The following is an 18150-nucleotide window of genomic DNA, read 5'->3' on the forward strand; positions in this document are numbered from 1 at the left end:
AAATTAATCTGGTGCAGCACAAAGATGCCAGATTAGTGTCCTTGGAAGCTGTCAGGTGCCAAACAATTTGAAAATCCAGCTGTTTAGGTATCTGAGGACTTAGACCCAAAATCACAGAGCACACAAATGTCCTAGTCTTGAGCAGGCAGGCAGAACTGTTGAAGCTGGGAACTGATTATTTAAGGTTGTAATTTTGATTGTCCTAATGTGGAAAAGTGAACTGAAGCCTGTCTCAGGTCAGTTCTTGGAGCTCAGGGGTACTGGGAAAAAAAGCTGTGACACCAACTTCCTTTGAAGAGCAACAGGCCACTAGTGCAGAGCTTCGTCTGGTGGCCATACATCTAGAGTGTAGCTACTCTACTGAGCAAGTCTCTCAGGCAAAAAAGGCAGAGGAGAATCTAGTTTCGCAGGTTGACATGTTGGTTCTGGGTAGTAAAAGAGCCGAGCTACTCAGCCTTACTGAGGCTAATGCACTTCTGCATGTGCCCAGGAACAGAAATAAAGGCATACAGGATAAATTATAAAGTGTAAAATTGACAAATGAATAAAAAGCAACAAGACACACACTAGCTGCCTCCAGAATCAAACACCAGCTGGGCACGGATTTTGAACATAGCAATGTAAGTGTCTGCATCTATGATAGAATCCAGCTTAGGAACTCTGAATTTTGGACCCAGCTTTCTGGCTTTTATTTTTTGTTCTGTTTATCACATCTCCCCACCTTCTTCCCGTGTGTCCATCCCAGCCTCAGCCTCAGGGCCTCCCAGTTAACTTAGTATTCGTCTGATGCCCCCCACTGAAAACTGTCAGTACTACGTTTCCCTCCACCAAGGAAGGGACATTAAGCTACCACTATAAAACGACACAGACATGAGAATGTGCAAAGCCATTTCCCACGAATTCTCTAAAACTTAAGCTTTGTGAATAGTGGCTTGCGGCTCAACAATCGGCAGGTTGAAGTTGCCCAGGGAAGCGCTGTGGGACCGCAACTTCCCGTTCCTGAGGCTCTGCTACCACCTCCTGGCTCTTAGTAGTACGACACACAAAGGGAGAGCGCATCCCAAATTGGTTGTTTCCAGGTCCTCTGGAACCAGAAACCGTTGTGTATTGAAGGCTGACCTTATCCGTGTTTAGAGTGAGGGTTCAAACTTTCTGAATAATGGCAAAATGTGGATAAAGCCCCTTTTTTTTAAGGGATTCCAGGAGGAAAGAGGGTAGCAGAACTGGGTCAGCTGTTCTTGATTACAGCTTAGGAACGGAGCAGGGGTCTGGTTGCTGTGTTTGTTCACCTCCGTATTTCTGGTTGGAAAGTTTTGACTGCCTTTGGCCTTACATAAACTTACATAAACTTTGGCCGTAAAAAGTTGCCCTTTAGGGGAATATATTTTTTTACAATCACACTGAAGGAAGGTTTATTTTTAAAAAATGTGAAAACAAAAGAATCAAGTGTCTGTGGTAGGTGGTTTTACTTTGATTTAGTATAGCTTGGCTGCAAAGTCAGGCCTTTGTTAAGCACTGAATGTTAAGCTGCTAGTTTGTAGATGCTGTCTTTCTGCAACTCACGGAATCACAGAATGGTCAAGGTTGGAAGTGACCTCTGGAGATCATCTAGTCCAACCCTCAACACATTCCCAAACATTTTTCTTTTACCCTTGTGCAGCAACTTCAAACAAGGATATACTCACGGGAGTCTTTTAAAGATGAAGAGGCAGAGGTCCTCTGACAACACAGCATGTTGTGGGGACCAAGGGATGAATGAGAATAGGACTAGAGCAACTTGGCTGGGGCCAAGCAGCAAGCCCTAATTTGAAGCCATCTGATTTACTTAGGAATAAAAGTGTTGGAATCCATGCACCACCTTACTGTGAATGAACTTTTAGTTATCAGAAGGGGTTTGTTCCTCCAGTTACTGGTTTGCATTGTAATATTCCCTAGTGGAGGTAAGCAGTACAGCAAACTAATGGAGGCTTTAGCAGAGACCTTTAACAGCAGCACCTTTGGACACTCACTGATGGGAATGACTCAGGTGAAAACTAACCCACTGTGCACTAACCCTTGCAACTACCACCACTGCAATAATTTTTATCCTGCATATCATACCCTGAAGAATATACCTTTCCATTGCCACTCAGCATGTGGCAGAAGTCTACATGGGGAAACAATCCCAATCTGCTCAGGCTGACAAGGCTGTACTCTGCTATGCTGAATGACAAGGGGATTCACCTGTTCTATCCAGGAGTCACCAAAAACTCAAAAGAAAAGGAGGTGGTGATTTCTGGTATTTCAGATTTAAAGTGTGAGTGGAGATAGAGTAATAACTTAGTTTCCCATTGTCTTTCTGCAGGAAGCCAGCTTGTCTAAGAGACCCCTCCACCAGTGCTGTGTCCTCTCCCCAGCTTCCTACAACAAGGGTAAAGGGGCAAGCAGAAGCCTCCATGCTGCACCAGTGATGCAAAAGTGCAGACTCAGATAACTTATCATAACCTTAACTCTACTGCCTTTCCTGAACAGTCTTTAAAACAATTCACACCACCACCATCTTCTAATGAAGGTTTTATGTTTGGGGGTGACCTCTTCCAAAACATGCCATGCTATTTCCCCACAATCATTGGTACAGGATGGTGGCTATGAAAGACTTAGTAACACCTAAACAGAAATGCAGGTTTTGAATTGGGCTGGATGCAGAGAACATGGGGGGATAAGGCAGGGGAAGGAAAGATGCTGTTCTGCCCCCAGCTCCTGGCGTCACTGGCTGGGGACAGCGTGCAGGTACTGTGCTGAATTGCACAGCAGGTGGATCTTAGGACTGTGTGATTTGTCTTCGAGGAAGAGGTAGGTTTAATGGGTGTCTCACCAGTTCCTGGAATATCACTGGGCAGCCTGTGGTTCTTCCAGACAAAATCCGGACTGGAAGTTATTACGTCTGTCTTGTTCTTCTGAGTGTTGAAATGCAGAAGAGTTCCAAACTACGAGTGCAGAAGGAAAGAAATGCAGTCAGCAGCTGTGCTCTCCCTCTTTTGTCCCTTGCTTCAAACTACCCTTAATAAATGTATTGCCCAAACTCAAGTAATTCTTGCTCTTTCTGCTACAGTGGAGCATTTCTCAGCTTAGCCATATGTTTGGTTGCCATATTCTGCCTCATTCCTCCCCTCTCTCTGAAAAGAGAGTCACACAGTCCCACAAAATACCAGCTGCACTTCACTTACTGAATCACCAGATGACATCAATCCTGTCAGTCTACAGCACGCCTCTCATGACCCTCTCCTGGCACGCACAACATACCTTGGCACACCACCACTTCTGCTGTGGTTATTTTCATCATTCTTATGCAATAGTACAGGGTATTTTGTTTCTCCTTTCATATATAAGGTCGAACAGTTGCTCCCTGGACATACATACATGATCTGCAGTCTGTGACACATACAGCAGGGTCAAATTGGTATCAATGTCTCCAAATTCATCTAGAGTCACAGGACCCAGTACACCTGCAAAAACAAGGGATTAGTCAGAAGGCTTGCATTCTCAGAAACACAAATATGTGGCAGGAAGGATGGGATAAATAAAAGGATTTCTGATGCTCGGGATATTTTTCTTCTTCATGTACATGCTTGAATACATATCAGCTTGGTGTGGTGCTACTTCTCCCTTAATAGCATGCTATATTTTCTCTACAAAATCCAATAAAAGGTGTTGAACTGGCTGCACTGAAGAGGAAAGTCTCCCTCTAGCTTTAGAAAAATATATTTGTCAGGTTTCTTCAGCATACCAAGAATGTCAGAGTAACCTCCCTTGTAGGGACCATTTTAGAAGTGAGAAGTGAAATTGCCTGTTTCCACCTGCAGTTTGAATCTATCAGCAAGAAAGGAAATATAGGGACACTTTCATTCCTCTTACTCTTCTGAGAGCTACCTGCTTGGCTGTAATAATATTATTTTAACCAGGTTCTTTTTCCCTTTAACCTCCTGCCTCTGTACGTCAGCAAATGTGCAGATTGAGAAACTGCCTATGTGGCACATTCCAAGGATTTTAAGGTGGAACTTCCTAAGTCCCTCAGCGTGACTTGACTTTGCTCTCATGAAGTCAGTCATTTCAACAAGAGCAGAAGCTTAGCCAATAGCCACCACTCCTAAAGGTCTCACCTTCTTTTTTTTACCCTTCCTTTTTTGATCCGTTTCAGGTTGCTCTTTTGCTGCTGTTGCTGATGACTTATTTTATTTTTCCTGAAGTTCATCATCATCATTATTTTAGTTCGGGAATTACCTTCTCCTTTTTCACCTCAAAAACTGATGCTAAGTTTTTCATGGCCTAGCTTCGTAATATCAAAATAATTATTGTATGAACTCCCTACTATACCAGCCTCCATCACAAGAAAAGAATGAAGGTGGTTCAACACTTTTCACTTTTAGGATTACCTTTTTAAACTAAACCTATAACTAATATGGAGCGTTACAGTGCAAACTTTATTTTGGATAAGTAAAAAAGTTTGTGCAACTTACCTTTCAAATTTAAAGTGTAACTGAGGAGATGAGTTTACTCATTCAAAAAAGGATGCTGTCTCCAGGAGGAATTACTAAACTATATTTTGCTAGGTTTGGGATACCATGATTAAAGCAAAAATAAGCCCAAAATCTGCTAGGCCATATTAGGAAAATCTGGGAAACTTCTACAAGTTTATTTGCTGAAAGCAGGCAGGACATAAACACAAAGCTTTGTGTCGTCATTTGCTTGGTACAGATCTCTGATGTGAAGTGATAGATGGGACTTTGCCCCTAAAGAAGTAATGTTGTTACTTCTTTGTGTCAGTCTTGCCTCTGTCTTTTCCTAATGATTGAATTCTGTGATTTTAAGCCCGTGGCCTACAAAAGCCCACTGATGCTAGACAACCTGTGAGAGGAACAAGAAAGTTGACTAAGAAGAGCCAACCCATTGCCAGCTGGCTTACACTCCCACTGCAGGCACCCAGGCCTGCGATGGCTTTGTAAACTGCAAATAGGTTGAAACTACTTCATTAAAGTTTAGCTAAAGTGGACTTCTGAGTCATTTTGAACATCAATCATATTTCACATGTACTAGCCTGAAGTCAAGACTAGACATTTTGGGGAAAGCTTGGAAATGCCACTGTCACAAATTAACAACCTGAATGCCAGGTTGCCTCTGGAGGAAGAATGGACCCTGAAACCCACCTGTGTGCTTCACTCTTCCAGCTCCTTTCTCATTCTCCAAATAGTCTCCCTGTAGGGAGTTCAGCTCTTTATCAAAAGAATGACACCAGCTTCAGGTCCTTGTCCCTGTCCTCCACCTCTGCTGGCTGGAACGCTGTCTCTCCTCCTTCCCCCACCCCTCCTTAGGTAGCAATTTTCTTTAAATATGCTTTGTACTTCAAAGCAGCAGGAAAAACACAACAGCCCAGAAGGAAGTCTGGTCCTCAATCGGTCTGTTGCTAATTGCAATATTTCAAATGATTGTCATTTTGACTTTCTACCTCTTCTGTGTTGCATGCACTGAGGTGATTCTGCGTGACTGCTATGTAGTACTTCTGCTAATAGTGAAGATAACATGCTTGGAAAAAATGATAGAAAGAGAAAAAAGAGTGGGAATAAAACTCATTGAAGGGCTTGGGTTTGTTTAGTGTAGAAGTGACTTATCCTAAGAGTGCTTAAAAACAAATTTCTTTCCCCTCATCAATTTAGTGAACCCTGCACAGGACTGTACTTTTTTTACCTTCAAAAGTTGTATTTCGGAATTCATTGATGAAACTGAGAGGTGACACTGGGCGCTCGGAGAAGATAAATTTCTTCAGAATATGTCCAAATAGCAAGACTGCATTAAAATAGCCAACAACAAAGTCATCTTCCATCTAGAACAGGAGAAAAAGAAAAATGACAACTTGAGAGTTCATGATTCTACCTTAAAGTGGTCTCCATTTGGCAAAAACTCTAGCATGGAAGATCAGAATCCACTGAACACAGAGCGAGTAAATGGGCAATGCCACATCAGCATTCTAACTTAGAAAATTAAAGGTAAACAAAATCTATTTTTGGTGTATGAAGACAGGGAGGTGTTGAAAACTTATGAGGCCAATGCAAAGCTCTGGTGCAAAAGATTCAAGAAATCCTCCATTGTAGGTTCCAGGCAGGTCTGCTCAGTGGGATTCAAAGTCCCTGATTTTGGATTAAACTTTCTGTGCAGATAATCCAATGTCATGCCAGCAAGTCTGGGCTTCCAGATGGCCACAGCTCAGGGGCAAGGAGCTGTGCCAGAATTTCCAGCAGCCTACCATAGAGCTGGCACCCAAAAAGCATTGAGCCCAGGCTGGGGGATCTGGAGGCCCTGTAAATCCAGCCAGAAGCTTCAGGCTGCCTGCTGGAGAGCGGAAGCTCAAAGCCACAAATCCTGAAAGGAACTCTACATGTAGAGCCTGGTTCCTGGGCAGATGGCAGGAGTATCAGTTTCACTAAGCAGATACAGGGTTTGCATAGTTTCTGCTTTTCAGGAAATTAAAAAAACACGTATTTCCTAGAGAGAAAAAAAAAAAAAAGTTCCTGTATTTGAAGTTTAACTGGAAAGCCCTTGGACAGAAACAGCAATGGTTGCCACCACTTACACATACCTGCGCACAAAAATCAGTCAACAATTATTAGTTCTGAACTTTCCATGTTCACATCTCGATTATACCTATAGATTTTCCTTCACTGATGCCTTGCAGCTACGTATAAGCTTGTCAGTCACTCAGAAGTGGAGTCAGAAGGCCATGTACCTACAAGTCCCCCTCACGCCCTGCGAACATGCCACTTGCAGACCAAATTAACAGCTTGAGTTGAACTTCACAAACCAGGAATATGAGAGCCTGCATGCTCGCCTTATGATTTTATATTTTTGCATCATTACAGCAGGACAAAATGTCATCCTGCGATAATGTAAGAAAATATCAGCATAGAAGGGTGATGGGGGATGATTACAGCTGTGCTTTTAGTTTTCATTTCCCAGCACGTGAACATGAACGAACTGAATGTAATAATCAGATATAAAATAGGGTGGTTACCAAGATGTCGTCCTCAGTCGTTAAGGTATTCAAGCTGTAATTAGCTGGTGGCAGAGTCAGGACAATTACATTCTGCATGTAATGGGCTGCGTCATTGTTCCTGAAGTACGAGTTACTGCAAAACAAAGCATAAGAACCCATGAACCATCAGCAACAGGGGCAGTGGTAACCATGACAGAATCACTCTTGTCTCCTCAGTAGCACTGTTATTTAACAGGTTAAAACAGTAGTTCTAAAAATAAAATTTCATCGTGGACAAAATTCTTCATGTTGTTCATTCCCTGATGCCAGCTTCTGTGCTTAACTACATTAAAAGGTAATATCAAAGAGGTCTGGCAAGCTGAAACTCAAAGTTTGCAGTCAGTTATTGTTATTATTGTAACTGTTTGGTTTCTGTCCTGTTTATTTCCTCTTCTTTCAAGCAGGAGCTTATTTTTATTAAAACTGAGTGTCTTCGTGGAACCCACAGTACTGCAATCTGTGGTTTCTTCATGTTATTATGCATGTTTCTGATCTCTCCTGCACTCTTTTGCATGTTCCTCTAATTTTGATATTTCCTGCTAGAACTGATCACAGCAGGATTTGTACTAAGAGCATTTACCAGGAGGGCATGAAACAATCAGAGAGATGCAGAGAGCAGCTTATTTATTTATTTGGTTACTTTGGTGAGCTAGGAAAATCAGAGGAAACTATGTGAACTTGAAAATTATGCTAAAACAAGCAGAAAAGGTTGTAGTTTTCAGGTATCTTTGGTTTCATCACCCTGACAGGCCATCTGGAAGTGCTTAGCAGACTGGCAACCACTGGATTCATGCATTACAGAGGAATTTAGCTATTTAGACATTAAGAATTTAGCTATTTAGATACTTAGAATTTAGATATTAGTGACAAGTGGTGGCATCTGTCATTGCTGTAGCTAGATTGATTAAAAAAAAAATCATATGAACCTTCTCTCATTATTCATACTTGATCATCCTTTTATTTTTTCAGTCAGTACCATATTAAGAATTTTTGAAGACCACAGGCTACGCTCCATGGCCATCAGATGGGATCCTGCCACCAGAACCCTGCCCCTGCCTTTTCCTAAACCTTCTGACTTTTACATTGCACTTTTCACCCTGAAGAATTTCAAAGTGCTTTTTATTCAGGCTTGGACTGAACTAGCCAGGTGAAAAGGAAACTTCATTAAATTCCACCAGACTGGATAATCCTACAGCATCCCACCTCCTCTGAGGGAGACTTAAACACCGTGTTTGTGTCCTGGCTGCCAGAGTGCTCAGAGGTGAAGAAAATGTAAATCCATCACTTTGTCTGAGTGACTTGACTCCTGGAGAAGCATGGCACCTTGCCTACTGCCTTCTCCTACAGCTTGAGTTCTGATCTAACACATGTATCTGTATTTGAGAATGTGATTTGAGGTGTTCAGCAAAATCAGGGATATGTAGCAAATTTAAGGAGGGCAGCGTATAAAATGGGCTGAGGCAGCTGGGTGTATCTGAAGGATGCATATCACAGCAGAGAAGCCCCTAATCGCCCTCACCTATTGTGAGGCAACAATTATACATGCAGTACCAGTAAGTAAAAGCACTCGTATACATAGTCCCCATTTGCAAAGAAACAGGAATTGTGGCCACTTGCCTGAGGAAAAGCAACTGGGGATTCCTAGTGCCTGGATAAAGTGGTGGAAAGTCTAAAGCTCTTAAAGGCACTTCTGAAAAATATATGTGGTGAACTTGAAAGTGTATAGGACAGAGCAGATACTGTTAGAACTGAACCACAGGCTCCAGGGTGGACCCATAGGTGAAATGACTGAAGTGATTAATCCAAAGTGCCTCAGCCCTGTCCTGGCAAGGTCAGCTTTAGACAGAGGGTTAGGAAGTCCCACAGGCCCTGGAAATTCATGGATTCTTTTGATACCTCAACAGTGAAATAAGTAAGATTGAGACATGGGCACATACATTTGCCTTGTGATCATCCATACCATTAAGCTGCCAGCACAGTCCCGGGCATGGTTTTGGTCTAGGACAACTAGCTTTCTCCCAGACTGTGACTTGCTATGGTGACCGAAGCCATACCCAAAAAGCAGTTTGGGCATCTACACTGAGCTATATAGATGTGAGCTATCTGGTGTCACTGAGGCTTAGGGACAGAGATCAGCTCTCTGTCCTTGTATACAGATAAAGCTTTTGAGGCTGCCATTGATAATGCCAGTTTATATAAGTCATCATCTATAAAGATTTTGCAGCTAGTAATATAAAGGTGAAATTGAACAACAGAAAACTTAGGTTGTATACTAAGAAATGTCTCTGAAAGATTAGATTTATGGAGTTATAAAGATGTTGAAGAGACAATTATAAAGTGGAAGAGTTATAAAGTGGAAGAGAATTGTAGCACCAAATCATTTAAAAATGGAATAAACAGAACCTAGAAAAATATACTGTAAGCCACATTTACATAATTCTCTGGTTGGGCAGAATGTATGAAAAATGTACAATATCTCATATGAACAGCTCATGACTATTCTGACTTTGGACTCCGTGGTTCTCTCATGGCTTCCTACACTGAGGACTCCATAGGATGACATTAACCCTACCTGCTCTGTCACTGACTTAGAAAAATATTACATTAACTAAAGGGGATGTTGTAGAGGACGTGCCATGAATTAAACACTAAGCAGCTTAGATAAATAGCAAGACATGAGGAAAGACGGCAATGGAAAACATTTTGTGAGAGAGCATTTCTTCCACAAAACAGTTCCACTCAGACTGTTACCATTGCTATCCTTCAGCAAACTGCAGAGAAAAGAAGAAAATCAAAAGTAATACTTTACTTGAAGAGATCTATCAAGATGATGACGATGTCCTTATCCACTTCCCCCGTCCCTAGGTCTGAGCTGACATCAGCTGGAGAGCCACACATGATGATCACTACAGATTGGGCAAAAATGGAGACAGATTGGTGAAAGGTACAGGCAAGAAGAGGACATTTGCCTGCTCCCCCATGCTTGAGTAACCGGCAGTAGCGCAATGCCAAGATAAGCCACATCACTTGCGCTGTGCTGGGACTCTGTGCAGGCACAGAGCTACAGCCTCTCTGCAGTGAGACCAGGATATTTGAGGGAAAGTGGTAGAAGGTGCCTCAATGCCTGCGCCATTTTCTGTCTGGTTGCACCAGAGCGCTACCATTATCTCACTCAAATAAGCATTAGCAGTTCTGATGCCATACAGGCTACTGAATATGAACATCTCCTGAGTTAAATGGCATTCAGGTTTCATTAGCTTACTTATTACTCTCACACTCAGTTGGCCTTCTGATGCCAGGTACTTAGTCTTAGAAAAAGATGAGGTCTTTACTCATCCATTTTTCTAGTTTAGATGGATCACTTCCAGAAGAAGTGCCCCTTGATGGCACAAATGAGGCCCATATATGTACCAACGCTGCAAATACAGGAATGGTAGAGAACTAAGCATTCTTGCAGTATCTAAGGCCCTTCTCAAGAGGAGTTGTGATTCCTGGATTTGTGAATCTTTCACAAAACAGAGCTTGTGCCTAAATGGGATAATTCACCCCTCTGGAACCAGGATGTTCCCCCGTATTTTACGGGGAATTTTAAGAGGAATTTAGGAACTTTGTGCTGTTTTGTGTTTGCATCCATGTGAAATGGTATGTCCGTGTTTCTCCACCATTTCTGTAGAAAGACTATCCCCAAAATGTAACTAAGGGGTAGGTCTGGTTTCCTGGGAAAAGCAACTTACCTGCAGGGGAGAGTGCACCCTCAGCCCCCCCTTACCATTGCTTTTCCGGTTTGGATCTTTCACAGTTTTTTGAAGCTGCTCCGAAGTCCTTAAAATCTCCTTGAACTTCAGTATTTGCGAAAAGTGTGTGATTCCAGCCTCTAGCGCATTCATGTACCTGACACAAGGGAGCGCAGATATTGTCAGAAAATTGCTAACTCCTCACATTCTCCTAAGTAAGCCAAAATGTGAGATAGGCCGTTTACAGCACACAAGAGTGTTTGTAAGATGGTATGGAACAATTTTTTTTCTGCAGCAACAGAAGAGAGAAAATCAATACAAGGCATGAAAGACTTAGAAGTGTTTGGAAAGTCACCCAGAGGTATTTGAGCCTGGTTGTACAAAGGATGGGTTTGGAGAATACAATGGTGTAATAAGACATTAACAATTAAGGAACAAAATCAGGGATCTGGGAAAATTACAGTGAGATTAACTGGGAGGCAGAGCCACGAAGCTCTGCTGTTTTGAGACATCGGTGGTAATCTTAGAAGACGCATGTGAAGGTTCAAAGGAGTAAATGGGAGCTGCAGAAAGAACTGACATAAAAAACATGTGCGTACCCTGACTGTGAGAGAAGCAAAGGAAAGAAAGTAATAACAAAAAACCTGCAATATCGAATCAGTTAAAACGTGAAGGGGAAAAATGAGGACAGCAAAAAAAACCAACAAAGTGAGTAAAACCTAGCTAAAAGATTAAGCAAAACCAGCCAACTCCTAAATCCTACTCTTGCCTCAACATGTTGTGTCTGAAAAGAGACATTATGTTTGAAATAAAGTTAATGCAGAGGGAAAACCAAAAGAAATCTCTTTATTTTCAAACTGTTTAACTTTTGATCTAGCAACACTGAGATCCCAGTCCTATAAACTACTAAATATCTCTTGTGTCCTATTATTTTTCAGGAACAGAATCATGAGCCATTTATTTACAGGAACATGGGCATAGTTGAGACATAACCTGATTTTGTTATCACTGTGGGTATTCACCTATTTTTATACACATATGGGGAAACCAATTAGCCCATACAGTATAACTTGTACTTTAGAAAAAAGGGATTTTTAAAATTAGACAGTTCAGAAGCCTGCAAGCTGACATTTCCTATTAAAGCAGAATGAGACGCATTTTTGCAACGATATTAGGACGAAAATGGGCAGAGACACAAAATTAATTTTCTTTTTTGTTAATTCAACAATAAAGAAAAGGAGTTTGAACAATTCTGAAGTCATTAAGAACGTCCTTAATAAAGACAAGCTAAGAAACCCTTGGGAAATAACTTAGATACTTTGACTTCCCTGAAAGGTATGAAACCTGCAGGATTAACGGTATTTAGCTAAAGTGTGTGTAGTGCATTGGCAATTATAGCTACAAACATGGAGAAATAGGGACTGTAGTAAGACATAAGTGAAGTGTACTGATGTTTCAAAGCACCAAAGAGAGGTAATCATAGCAATTACCTCATGCGATCAAGTTGCTACCTATACTAAAAAAGAAGGAAACAATAGAAGACCCTAAATATCTACAAAACAGTGAATTGGAGATTAGGTTTCAGGCCTCTTAATTCAGACCAAAAAAATTTCAATTCTGTATACAAAATATTTTGTAACAATATGTTTATATCACTCTGAAGTAAATACAGTCATAAATTTGCTTAAAATTCTGCAAGTTCCTCAGGTTATGAATTGGAAAGATAAATAATAGTTATTTCCATGAAATCTTGGCTGCCTTTGTAAAATTAGTAGGAGAAATTAGATATTTTTTTTTTAATTAATCATCATTTTATGTCCCAAAATTGGAAAAAAAAAATCAAAGGAGCATAGAAACATTCACATGAGCTGAAAGCTAAATAAGAATGAATATTAGAAGAGTAATGATAAATATCAGTATATTAAAGAGTCTATTTGACTAAAAACAGCCTTTGATTTTAGGCATGGAGAAAACAACATTCTTGAGAATCAAGCACAGGCTGATGTTTCAGGTCACAAAGTGAAAACTGTCTCCTTTGCTCCAAACTGGTGAGAGCATAGTTTAAACTCTGCGATCATTGGGGGTCATTTTGGTCAAAGAAATATACAGTTTGAACTTTTGAAATGCTTTGGAGTAACAATAGTGCCCACAGATTGAAGCCATTAATGTGGAGAAACATCACATGAGCTTGATAAGACCCCTGACTTAAAAAGGCATCTATGGAGAGCCCAATGGAGGACCCTCTCATGTCACACTATTTACATCAAAGCTGCAGTAAACACGTATTTCCAGCAGGGACAAGATATGGGGTATGCTGTCCACAGGAAAAGCCAAGGCTTAAGAATAGTTAAAAGTAGACTGCGTGAAACATTCACATATGCAGTATGGCTAAAAGGTATAATTAATCTTTTCCTTCTCTCATTCCTTGGTAGCCATAAGGCATCTCCCAAACCGTAGGACTTGAAGGACAGCTCGTAGGAACCATGTCCAAGGAGTTTATCAACAGCTGGCTCAGAGGTGGATCCCGATCTTACCACAGGCATGCCTCCGAGTTTTCGTTCCTCTTGTAAATGTAGGCAGATTCCCAGGTTGTGGTTTTGAATGGCAGCTGAGATTCTTTCCAAAAATGATAGAAGAATTCATTCACTTTCCTGGCTGGGGTCAGAAGGCGGGTTAGGTTTACTTTGTAGTCACAGGACAGTCCAAAACTCCCTACAGAGATCAGAGGCATGCTCAGTATTGTTTCAACTCTGAAGGGAGAGACAAGAGGACAAGTCTGAACGGATTGCTGTCACACCAAGGCAGCTACCCCATGATTCCCATCCTCAGTGCCCTCTCCTCTGGTGCCCTGTGTTAGTTCAACAGCAATTTGAACCTGAAATAGAAGGCTCCTCAAGAACACAAACAGATTTCAAGTCAGTGTTGGCACTGAAAAGCCCTGTTGAACTGGCCCAGGCAGCTTCTCTCACTGCCCCCAATTCCCCGTGCCCTTTTGGGTACCATGCACCATTTCAGCCCAAGGGCTGTGACAGGAGTCCAAAGGCTCAAGGACCCACCCAATTCTGGTCCCTGGCTGCTATTAACATGGGATGGGTTTGATCTCTTTATTGGGGCAGTGCTGGAGGGTGACAGCTTTTTACCATCAAAAAAGCTTCACTCCTACAACTCAAAGTCTTTTAGTTTCGCTATGGCATGTTTTAGGAGCTGTACAACAGCAGCAGTCAGGGAGAAAAAATAAGGCAACCCTCTCCTGGCAGGAAATCTGTAAAGTGCTCTAAAGTAAGGCACTTGTTCTGATTTGCAAAGCTATTGCACCATGGGCAAAAGCCAGCTGCCTGTTCATTAGTGTTCTTCATTGCTTCGCATAAACTTCCGCTATTCGTACTTTTTACTGGTTTAACTGTGTCAGAGTCCGAGGAAAAGACTTTGGCATCATTCTGGGCAGCTCCATATCCAGCAGATAGAAAAGCAAACGTAAAGTTAGGAGGCGCAATCAATAAAATGGGGTATATTGCATAATATTTTGCCATGGTCCCATACATATGTAAGAATTATTCTTTTGATCTTCTGTAAACTAATTACATATGTTCACCAGTAACACTGTATTCACTTCTCATCATGCCACTGAAAGAAAAGTATAGAGCTAAAAGCAGATAAAGCTTGAGGTAAAAGTGTCTCAATCTTCTCAGTATCTCTCAGTGAAACCAGAAAGGCTACCAGAGTTTACATGGGTAACAATAGGGATTTGTATGTCATAACCGATGGGTTTTTTTAACGGATTTATGCTAGAAGTCTGCAGCTTCAGCTTACGCTTTTCCTAATATCTGAGAATGAACATAGTAATGAATAATGTAATAGGGAATAGAATTATATTGGTTCTTGTATAATACGATAGTAGAGAGACTCATTCTTCAGGAATGCTTCTTGAGACAGAAGAGTTATGATTAAACTGGCTGCCCCTATCTAAACACTCTTTACTAAAGATGGTTGGGGTTTTTGTATCTTCTCTTGACACATGTAACTTGGGCCCCTCTCAATGACTGAACACCCACCCAGGAGGACTCCCGTTGCTGCAGCTCTGCGATGTCTGCATGCCTCAAGCTAACAGCTCTTTCCTGCTGCAGTTGCTGAAGAGTTCAGTCTTTTGAGCCCTCAATCAACCAATTAGCTTACTGTCAGCAATTAGAGAAGTTTTGCTACTAGCAATGGAATTTCATCAATGGGCTTTGGAAGGGGATTTTCTTCTCTCTACCAAACATAGTGGTTGTGCATAAGAGTCTTACTGGCTCGGCTGTAGACCTCAAGGTGTCTGATATATCCTAAACCCCAATGTCTCTGCTGGCTTCTTGTACACAAAACAACTTTGTTCATCAGATGATATCTCTAACATCATAATATTAGGGGGATGAGGCAGTACTTACGAGACCATTTGGTAGGTGGCATAAGTGCAAGCAGGTCCTATGACAACACAGCCAAGTTTGCCAGTATTCTGCAAGGGATCAGAAAGGGTCAGTAGTGGGGACAGTGCAAAGGACTGGCAGAGAGAGGAGGATGGGAGAAAAAAGAAAACTTAAGGATTTGAGAAGGAAACACATAAGTTACCCAGCAAAAGCAAGAATGGAGTAGCAAAGGAGCTACAGAAAGATTCAAAGGACAAACCCAGAGTGAAGGAGGGAGGAATCACAAAAAGCTACAAAAAGGCAGTGGACAGAATAATGCCTATGAGTATGACCTTCATTAAGAGACAGACAGCAAGTTAGGATTAAAATTATGTAATTGATACAATTGCACATATGAAATTGCACACCCCAGAAGTGCTTGCATTTGCAGAGGACAGAGGGGTTGGAATTACAAAACACTGTGTAACAGAAAAACAATTAGTTATATGCATATGAAGCTTGTATGAAAAAAAATCCTTCCATGACCACCAAATGAGACCTGACCAGTAGCTTTGTGTGTCATGAGGGAATTCTTAACAAAGACTATAGCATGTGGTCATACATTGGTAGATTTGAGAATTCACATTGGATTGACAAAGCTTCACTCAGAGGTGACAGTTATTAGACATGAGAAAATCCACCAAAACATGCCTTCTTGTAAGGCACCAATTCTAACTGAAGCTTTTCCCCATATTAGGGTATTTACATAGTTTCTCCCACGTGACTTCTGTGATTTCTAGTGAGAAGTGAGCATTTCATCTTTGCCCTCTGGGCATAGTTCCATACACATTTCTTTGGTATCAGTGCCAGCTTAATAACCTCTCTGCCCACATGTTCCCATCCTTGCACAGCTCTCTCCTTTGTGTATTTGTGTAAACTGATGGTGAATCAGACCAGGATCTGATCCAGTTGGAAATGGCGCTTTTTTGCTCTGCTTGGGCTGTTTGAGTGTTTGAGTTTGGGGTTAGGTTTTTTGGTTGGTTGTTGGGGTTTTTTTAATAGATTTCTTTGGCTATGTGGCCACACAAAGAGCTGTGCAGATATAAAAAAGAGGACAACTTAAGCACAGGAAAAGGAGCCTGAAGCAGAAGGCTGCTTTAGCTGGCAATGCCATGAAATGTCTAATGACAGCCTCCAGGAAGCATTCATAGAGTCTCTCTCCAGTATTCGCCTGCTTCTCTTCACAAAACCTATAAGAACATTATCTCTTTGAAAACTTCACTTCCTTGTCGAATCTGTTTGGAACTGAACCACAGGATCAAAAGTTAGTAAGGAAAGACAGAGACACACATGCACGCACGCACACACAGAAAGAAAAAAAGTCTTGTCTTCTTTGGAAATCAACTTAAAGAAGCCTGCTACTCACATAAATTTCCCTGATGAGCTCCACACCTTCACAGGTGCTGGTACGACAGCCTTGTGAGACATAGAGTGATGAGGTAAAGTTGTGGAAGGTGGCATTGACTGTAACATTTGCTCCTATAACGCAAACATAAAAGTAAATAGCATCATAAGTTGCAGATAACCACTAATACACTGTATCCCTCTTCTTCTGACACAGGTCTGAGCAGTATTATGCTAGGAAGTGTCCCACCAAAAAGCTGCTAGAAAGTCCACCTACCACCTAACCCCCACCACTTAGGATGAGACTGTAAAATTTGCTCCCCTGTGGACTGCTGACTTTTGCTGAGTGTTAGTACTTTCAGTACAAAGTACTTTTAATGTTGGCCATTAGAAACATTTTTTAAGGCTCTGTAGGAAGTAACTGAGTGACCACTTTCCAATAAAATTGAACAAAATCTCTTCAACTAGAGGGCAGAAAGGGAATAGTTATCATTTCTTTGGAACCTCTTTTTCCCGTGATATTCTAGAGAGTGACAGAAGATTGGTGATATTGAAAGAAGAGGTAAGATATCAAAATAAATAAAGGTGTCACCCGCAGTGACTCTAAATGAGGAAAAAACATACAGACTGCAGAATCTTCACACTTCAAGTCATAATGTGATCAACAGATGGGGTCAAGAGGAAAATTATTTTCAGAAAGTAGAGGCTAATCCAGCCAGGGGAGGAAGCAAGGTCATCCCAGTTACTGCATTAGACAGATCACTGGTCTTGTCTGATTCAGTTCAGTAATCCCCATGTTCCCAATCACAACCAAGCATCTCCAGAAAAGCATGCAGGAAGAGTCTGCCCAAACACCATGAAAGGAAATATAGTTCTACACATCTGTAGAGCGCTTCTGTTTTTACAGAGGAAAGTCATTATTTCTGTAAACGGACAGGCAAGGAGCCTGTCTGAGGAGCAGTTTGCAGAAGGTCAGATGAGTAGAAAGCTGTGGCACAAAGTCTGACAAGAAGCCACAACAGGAGAGGGATAACGAACACCCATTGCCTTACCTGCCATCTGTAATTCATTTTGTACCCTCTTCAAGGCTTGCTCCACAGCTAATTTCAAATTATCAGTAGTTGATGGGAAGTCCGAGTAATTCATGAGCATCACATTGATCACATAACTGTCACCGCTACACTTATTTGAACCAACTTGCTGCAGCAGCCGGAGCGAGAAAAGCAAAGGCCAAAGGGCCAGACCAAACATCCGTTGCTTCATTATTGCTCAGTTTACACCCATTGTGTGTGCTCACTCTTTTCTTTTTTCTCTTCCAACCCTCTTTCTTTCAGATACTCTACATCGGTTTTGTTCCTGGATAGGACAAAAGAGATCTTCACGCTGTAGATTCAAAAACAGGCAGTATGATCCTTGTCACAGGTACTTCCCTATCCCCCTCCCTGCCTTCACCTCTGCCCGCCCCTCCGGTGTACTAGGTGGCACTTCTTCTGTTTGTGAAAAACTAGGAACAGCAAAACTCAGGAAAGGAGAGAGGCTAAAGGTTGCTGTGAATGTTTGCTCATGGAAA

At 41.6% G+C, this 18150-nt stretch overlaps 1 protein-coding gene across 1 annotated transcript in view; it reads right to left on the bottom strand.

Annotated features, from left to right (window-relative positions):
- GUCY2C (guanylate cyclase 2C (heat stable enterotoxin receptor)) overlaps window positions 1-17843 on the bottom strand; it is a 44707-nt gene extending 26864 nt beyond the window's left edge. The window contains exons 1-10 of the mRNA XM_009895226.1: window positions 17633-17843; window positions 16603-16715; window positions 15219-15286; window positions 13332-13547; window positions 10833-10954; window positions 9873-9969; window positions 7043-7157; window positions 5722-5857; window positions 3400-3485; window positions 2855-2966 (exon numbers count right to left, since the gene is read on the bottom strand). Of these exons, the coding sequence (XP_009893528.1) occupies window positions 2855-2966; window positions 3400-3485; window positions 5722-5857; window positions 7043-7157; window positions 9873-9969; window positions 10833-10954; window positions 13332-13547; window positions 15219-15286; window positions 16603-16715; window positions 17633-17843 (1276 nt within the window). The remainder of the gene's footprint in view (window positions 1-2854; window positions 2967-3399; window positions 3486-5721; window positions 5858-7042; window positions 7158-9872; window positions 9970-10832; window positions 10955-13331; window positions 13548-15218; window positions 15287-16602; window positions 16716-17632) is intronic.
- Between the last annotated feature and the right edge of the window lie 307 nt (window positions 17844-18150).

The sequence above is a fragment of the Charadrius vociferus genome, unplaced genomic scaffold, assembly GCF_000708025.1.
Source record: "Charadrius vociferus isolate BGI_N301 unplaced genomic scaffold, ASM70802v2 scaffold251, whole genome shotgun sequence".
Classification (NCBI taxonomy): domain Eukaryota; kingdom Metazoa; phylum Chordata; class Aves; order Charadriiformes; family Charadriidae; genus Charadrius; species Charadrius vociferus.